The 7420-nt window shown below is 39.1% G+C and overlaps 3 protein-coding genes across 3 annotated transcripts; all 3 read right to left on the minus strand.

Annotated features, from left to right (window-relative positions):
• Positions 1–858: 858 nt before the first annotated feature.
• LOC145696522 (aspartate aminotransferase-like) lies at positions 859–2677 on the minus strand. The gene is made up of 8 exons (XM_081773571.1): positions 2479–2677; positions 2339–2434; positions 2030–2277; positions 1812–1970; positions 1512–1770; positions 1337–1469; positions 1058–1243; positions 859–1015 (listed from the first exon to the last, which is right to left on the minus strand). The coding sequence occupies exons 1-8, from the start codon at positions 2545–2547 to the stop codon at positions 873–875; spliced, it is 1293 nt and encodes a 430-aa protein (XP_081629697.1). The 5' UTR covers positions 2548–2677; the 3' UTR covers positions 859–872.
• A 107-nt stretch (positions 2678–2784) lies between these two features.
• On the minus strand, positions 2785–4367 carry LOC145697524 (uncharacterized). The gene is made up of 5 exons (XM_081774750.1): positions 4269–4367; positions 3683–4091; positions 3421–3639; positions 3148–3379; positions 2785–3103 (listed from the first exon to the last, which is right to left on the minus strand). The coding sequence occupies exons 1-5, from the start codon at positions 4334–4336 to the stop codon at positions 3045–3047; spliced, it is 987 nt and encodes a 328-aa protein (XP_081630876.1). The 5' UTR covers positions 4337–4367; the 3' UTR covers positions 2785–3044.
• Positions 4368–5273: 906 nt separating this feature from the next.
• LOC145697527 (uncharacterized) lies at positions 5274–6529 on the minus strand. The gene is made up of 4 exons (XM_081774752.1): positions 6485–6529; positions 5854–6404; positions 5346–5675; positions 5274–5298 (listed from the first exon to the last, which is right to left on the minus strand). Exons 1-4 carry the CDS (start codon positions 6527–6529, stop codon positions 5274–5276), a joined length of 951 nt encoding a protein of 316 aa, XP_081630878.1.
• Between the last annotated feature and the right edge of the window lie 891 nt (positions 6530–7420).

Here is a 7420-nt window from a genome sequence, read left to right on the forward strand (position 1 = left end):
AGGTGGGTCTGTCGGTGGTTCAGTAGGTTGTTCTGTTTGTGGTACAGTTGATTGCTCCGTCGGAGGTTCAGTTGTTGGCGGATCTGTTGGTGGCTCTGTCGTTGGCGTCCTCGGCGGTTCAGTTGATGGCTCTGTTGATGGTTGAAATGGTGGTTCCGTGGGTGAATCAGTTGGTGGCTTTGTCGTTGTTGGTTCTGCTGGTTGTTGAATAGTCTCTGCATCAGGTACCATGCCGGATTTACGACGGTCAAGTATCTCTTTGAGTTTTTTCCGCATGTAACGAAAAATGATCATTTGCTTTATCCATCGATGTAAGGTAAACTAAATATAAAACGTTGTTATATGTTTAAGGTTAATTCTCAAATAAAGATGAAGGAACCATGATTTTTTTTATAAAATGTATTCCTTCAGTCTGCTGGTGAATGCGGATTCTTAGAAAGTTAACTCACTTGCCGCGATCTTTGATTACTTCGTTGTTGAATAATCCCGGCATAAGCGAATGCAAAGATAACAAGTATTGTAATTCTCATAACGATGTTTTATCGTTCCATTATATTTATGCCCTTTAAATACTATCAGTAAAAGCGAGACTGATGGCGAGCAAGAGCTAAATAAAATTTCAAAAAGTTGACTTACAAATCTGAACTTAGATTTCCCCCTTAGCTAGAGTGACAGATCTTGTCACGGACCGAATGTATCGGAAGCATAAATTGACATATTCTGAAAAGTTTCAAGTGTAGTAATATATCTCTAAGTCAGGGCATGACTAATCCGGAATCGCAGAAGATACAGACTATAGAACTTGTCTTCATCCACGTTTTCTGTCGCAATTTTCACATAAGGATTTTTGGAAGAGAATTTATTTTCATTCTTTAAGAATAACGTTTGACAAAATCGCAAAGTTTTTGAATCGCATCAAACATTGTTTTGACTTCTTTTTCAACAAAATCTTCCGGGAGCGATTTTTCCAAGCCAATTTTTTCTGATGCTTTCATGGCATCGCCTCCGTTGAAATCTGAAAAAAACAATCGTCATTATAAATTTTACTTAACGAAACCAATGTAACAAAGTCGAGAAGTTAGCTCCTCTTCCGGCCTAAGAAAACTCGGGCCACCAGGCATCAAGGCGACTTTCTCTTCTTCGAAAAGAAGATCGCACATATCTTGGCCGGTCTTGCAGCTTTTCTCAAGAAGCTTTGCTCGGCAAATTTCGAAATCCGGGAACAGATAAAACGCAGCAGAAGCTACAAAGAGATCAATACTTCAACCAAATTTTGAGTTTTCTTTCTACGATTAATTTAAATTTTTTTTCCGTCCTTGATTATTTCGACCCATTCCTGGATGGCATTTGACTCCAACTTTGACAAGTTCTTTGTAAGCATAATCAGTTACTGCTCCAAGAATTCGCTGGAAGTGCTTATTGTAATTTTGCATTTCTTCTTCGAACTTGTACAATTTCACTGAAGCCCACTAGAACCACAGGTTTAGCAATAAATTTTTTATCGTTTCTACCTGTATCGGCTCAGCTACAGTAGCATAAGTTTGACCACCTTCTCTGATTACTGCATCGTAGAGGGGTCTAAGCTCTTTTGGAAACATAACGTAACCGACTCTCCAGCCTCCTCCGCCGCACCATTTTGCAATGCCGGAGCAAATCAGCGTTCCTTCTGGGTAAAATTTCGCGATAGAAAGATTTTCTCCTCCATTAGTGAAGCACCGAGCGTAAATCTCATCCGACAGGACGATCAGATCTTTTTCTCGGCAAACGGCACTTAGTTTTTTGTTAATGAAAATGGACGAGATAAGACATACGCAAGGGATTGCAGCTCTTCTTCAGAGTAAACACATCCTGTTGGGTTATCAGGGTTGGTGAAAACGAGGAGGGATTTCGGTGGAACAGGATTAGTTCTCAAAGCATCGCTGAGCATTTTTGCAGTGAGCTTCCAGCCGGTTTCGTATGTTCGATCAATTCTGAAGAGACATTTTATCGAAGAATTTGTCGCAAAGAAGGATGTTTTGTTTGTTCTTACCTGATAATAGCTTTTCTTGCCAGTTTTGTCTGAGGCAAGTACGTCGGCCAAGCTGGAGTCGGAAGCACAACCGATGTTTCAAGCGCATTTTTGATCAAATAAATGAGCTCTTTCGATCCAGGAGCAACGATGACATCATCAGCTGTGAAATGATGAACATCATCGAGTTTTTTGTGAAAATCAACAATCGCCTCGCGAAGGGGCAAAATGCCTTGAATGGGCGTGTAAGTTGATCGCGCAGCATTGTTCTCAGAGGATTTTTCGACGATTCGGAGAAGAAGAAATTCAGAAATAAGGGGGAATCCTTTCCTGAAGCTCTTTCACAGCTCCTTCTGGAACAGGAAAAGGGCACTGGCCGAAACCAAGATGATGGATAGTTTCTCCTTCTGCGCGCAATTTTTTGATCTAAGAATTGCATGAAATTGCATGTTTAAAAAATTCTAGAAAACCTTTTCGTTGAACTGCATATTCGCCGAGCCAGTTCCGCCCCTCAAATCGGCCTTGATCCAATCAGCCATTTTTGTGCTCGTTTTTCTCTCTCGGTTGATAATGAAATTTATGAAAATTTCAATGAAATGGGTGAGTCCAGAAAGGGGTGTGTCAAGAGTTAATACAAAATGTTTCCAATTAAAATTTTCTCACAGGCGTTTATTTGCTCAATCCGATCTTGAGAAGAGTGAACTTATGCTCGTCTGAAACCAAATGCGTCAAAATATCGGGATTGTTTTGAGTAAACATAAGAAAGCATTTTATTCTCGAAAAGCTTCAATCATTTATTGCAATTTACAGATCATTATAAGCTCTTCTTCTTCTTGTTCTGCCGTTTTCTCCGCAATTTTCATTAAAAACACTTCCAGTAGATTCATCGCAACATTGGATATCACTTCTGTAAGGAATCGGAACTTCTGAAATCGCCTCACCAGCAGCATCAATTTTCGAGCAGCACTTATCCGGGAGTTGATAAGGGTATCGGCTGAACATTTGACGCGTTTTGTAAGGCGTTGCTTCGCATATTTCAGGCATCAAACGATTGTAGCAAGAATCGGCTTGGAGGGAGATACATACTGTTGATGTCTGAAAAAAAGGGTTAAGAAAAAAAAATAATTACTGTTTTGAACCTAAGATGCTATGCGCCAGCATTTGACCAACGCCGGTGTAGTTGGTCACATGATCTTCCCATTGAATCACTCTTCCACATCTTCCTTGATCTCCGAGTCCATTGCATGCCATCGTCTGGAGATGGTTCTGGTAGCTTAACTCGTTGAGGCGCGTCCTGGTTTTGTTGTGCGCGATGGTGAAGACCGCTTCGAATTGCTCGTGGAGAATGTTAACTTCTTCTTCATATTGTGCCTTTTGATCAATTTAAAAATGAGTGAAAGGAGAAAACTTACCAATTTATCAGAATTTGAAGTCAAGAAATTGTCCGCAATCGATGCAATTAAAACCCTAGTGGTTGGCACTTCTAGAGTGTTATTCCGAAGTTTCATATCTGCAGGAAGAATACTGTCAGACGTCGTAAAAATATCTTCTCCTCGAAGCCATTGAAGTGTTTCGATGACAGATGGCTTGTGGCAAAGTGGTTTTTGTTCGAATTCAAGCGTTCCAGAGCACTAGAAAAAGGCGTAAATAAGAGAAAATGAGGGTTTACAATACATATGGGGGAGGAGAACCATCTTCCCAGTTTTTGTAAAGTTTGCAAACAAATTCTTCTCTGGACAATCCATGATCCAAAGTCACGATTTCATGAGCCTGTTCTTGCTGGCCGAAAATCGCCACTCCAACGCGAATATTTTGATTTTCAAAAACCTGCTCATTTTCGATGTTTTCCACGAAATCCTTGACAATGTCGATTTGTTCTTTTATTCCATCGTAACTTGTTGGAATTTGATTAAAAAGATCGATCCCGAGATCTTTTTTGTCGGAAACGGAGCAGTCTGGCTCGACGTCCTCGGAGAAATCAAGGAGGAAGACGATGTCGATTTGGCAGGCTTTGCAGATGCAGTGCCAGCAGTGTTTGTGAACGAAGCGGATTCCGCAGTTGGGATAATTGTCTTCAAAATGGCTTAAAAAGAATTTTGATATCCCGATAATTGCGCCTGAAAATGGGATGGTGTCTGGAACCGACAAAAAAATTTGGAAAAGTTTTGCGTGGGCGGCTACTTGGCTTCTGATTGACCGATTTGCTGAATCTAGGCTTCTGATTGGTTGAAAATTTCCACGCAAAAATTCCTAAAAATACCTTGAACTGTACCAAACAGCATCGTGAAAAGCAACTATCAAGCCTGACAGATACAGAAGTAATTTCATATCTTCCAGTTCTCTCTTTTGTTTTTAAGAAGAAAATAGGATGCAAAGCACGTAAAATCAGATTTTATGATCTGAAAACGTCACGGGCTGAGTTAATTATCTTTCCGATGATAATTATTATGATGACTCATGTGATTACAAGGCTGTTTATTTTGATGCTGATTTACAAATTGTCATTTTTTACAGAAAAATAAGTTTCAGTCGAGCGAAGCTTTCGCAGGCGTTTTTTCATTTGATGATTTTTTGAAAATGAGAAGACGAAGTAGCAGCGCTAGAATTCCAATAAACGGAATCATGCTCGGAATCGAGTAATTTTTCGAGAGTTGAGGCGGCTCGCAGGATAAGTCTTTTAATATTTTTACCATTTTTGTCTTTTCTGAGATAAATTTTTAGCTTCGAAATGGTAGAAACTTTCCTGAAGTGGTTAAATTTCGCAGATTACGACCTTTCAGATGTTCTGGAGAAGCGCAAATTATATCAATCGCCCGTTTGTTTGGCAATTTCTTCAAGAACTCATGAAAATCTTTCATTTTGCAGTCGCATTTCCAGGGGTTCTCGGAGAGATCGTAAGACGTCCTAAAAATCCTTGTTAAATTTTCCCCAAGAGAGCGCTTACCCGATATTCTTCGGATTGACGAGCGATAAACTCGGAGTCTCCATTAAATTCTTCGCCAAATTTAAATAATAAAACTTTGCAAGATTTTTAAAAGCTCCTTCTTCTATCTTTTTGATTTGGTTCTCACTCAGAGTGAGCGTTGCAAGTCGCCAAAGGGGATCGAGGATATTTTCTTCTATGATTTCAATTTTGTTTCCATCGAGAAAAAGGAACATTAGCCCAGGGTTTTGGCGAAAGATATCTTTTCAATGATCGAAATTATAATTTTCAGACGAGAAAATCGAGTCGAGAAGCCGCGAGCGGTTTCGAGTAGAAAAAATTCTAGCGGCACTTGATGCATCCTACCCTAAAACCAATCCTAATCCTAACCCTAACCCTAACCTTAACCCTAACCCAAACTTCATGCTTATATGATTGTTTTTTCGACCATTTCCTGGAATAACTTTCAATTCATTTTCCGCTAAATCCAAGTGATTCAACTGCTGAAGTTCCGAAAATGGCGATCCGTTCAAATTAAAAAGTTTGTTTCCCTTCAAGAGTAAGTGGTTGATCTTCACATTCTTTTCGAAGTCATTAGGGTCGATTCGAGAAATGGAGTTGTAGGAGAGATCGAGATATTCGAGGCTTGTCAGATTTGCGAGGTTGAGGTGGCTGATTTGGTAGATGTCGTTTCGTGCGAGATGAAGGCGCGCGAGCTTTTGGGCTTTTGTGAATTGCTTCTTGCTTTTTATTGGTACTGATATGCCGATATTAGATCCTTTTCTTTTCTTTACATTTTCGAGCTCTGAATCAATTCAATCAACTATGAATTGATTATTAAGAGTTTTTAGTTGTGGTTTCTAACGATGAATTTCTAGAGAAAAATGGTTAATTGGCCTTTAATCCTCGTGTGAACCAATGCCTGAGACTGCGAATAGCATTTTTCTCCAAGTTGACTGTATTCAAAAACGGCATCCACGTGAAAACTTTTTCGGGGACTGAATGAAGAGAGTTTCCATTCAAATAAATTTTCCTCAATTTCGACAAGTTTTCAAAAGCTTTTTCTTCGATTTCAGAAATAATGTTGTACTCCAAATTGAGCTCTTCTAATTTTTCCAGCCCCTTGAAGGAATCATCTTCAATTTTGAAGATTTTGTTGAAGCCAATTTTTAAGATTTTGAGCTTTTTGAGGCCCTCAAAAGCGTCTTTTTTGACATTCTCTCCGATCGAGGTAAATTCATTTACTGACAAATCAAGTTCGAGCAATTCTGGCAGGTTTTGAAAAGCCCCATTTGAAATTTTTTGAATTTGGCTGCGGCTTACATCGAGTTTTTTCAATTTATCCAGATTTTGGTCGAATTTTTGAAGCTCGCGAAAATCGTTTTCCACGAAAATGAGGCTTTGTACATCGCTCGGCAGGTGATCAGGAATTCTTAGCAAGGCCTTATCACTACACGATATTTCTCTTTTTCGCTATCGCAAGTGCATATTTTCGGACAAAAGTTCCAGTTCCCATCTAAGGTCAAAAGTTCTGTCTTTTTCTCTCTGTTTGCTTTGGACGATTCGTCGAAACGGATGAGAAAATTAAAATATTTCATTGTCCTTTCTTATCAGAACATTTTCGAGCCTTCCTGCTGAGAAGGGATGAATTCAGAGTTTTCTCTTTTCAAGAGGAGCGTCGGGGCCGGAGGCGGTGACAGACAAATTTACTAATACAGTTCTGGTTCTAGTTCTTTGGTGATTTTGAGTATGAGTTTATTCGTTGTGAAGTATTTATAAATATGAAATTTCAAATGTTAAATAAGATTTTTAAATAAAGAAAAGCTTTTTATATATACAGTGAACTTTTGGAGTCATTTGGCAAGTTAATATCTCAATGAAGCTGTCGGCCGCTTTTTTAATTTCATAATTCTTCTCTTTTCACTATCAGATCTTTCTTCTCGCCGTTTTGTCTGAAAAAACATTTATAGGTTTGTGGTCCGTGATATATAAGGTCCCTCCTCAAGAATCAAGAATTCATCTTGATCAAGGAATCGAATATGATCATTTATATTTCTGTGAAGGTCTAGTACAGTGGGGTTGGACTTTAGAAGGAATACCACTCGGACTATGATAAGATAATAGTTATATAAAAGTTCTATAACAAGTAGTATGGTTTCTAAGCAGATAACAACTGTCTAGAAAATATTGGTTGATTTAAAAAAACTGGGCCAGTTGGTCTTTTTTCGGATGATAAATAAACCTTATAAAGCAAATTAGCTGGAAAAAATTCTCAATCAAGAAAAGACGTATTATGTCTGGTTATATATTTCCATGTTCTATTCTTTTCCGGGCTGATCCGGCTTTCTACTGACCCGTTGAGCGAATCATCCTTCTTTTTGGATTGTGAGATTTGCACCGAAGTCCTGGCCCTCGACCTTTCAAGCATCGCCTTGTGGTCGTTTCGTTTGAGGATCATCGCCCCGATCAGAATGCCCCCGATCAACGCG

This window comes from Oikopleura dioica, chromosome 2 (assembly GCF_907165135.1).
Source record: "Oikopleura dioica chromosome 2, OKI2018_I68_1.0, whole genome shotgun sequence".
Classification (NCBI taxonomy): domain Eukaryota; kingdom Metazoa; phylum Chordata; class Appendicularia; order Copelata; family Oikopleuridae; genus Oikopleura; species Oikopleura dioica.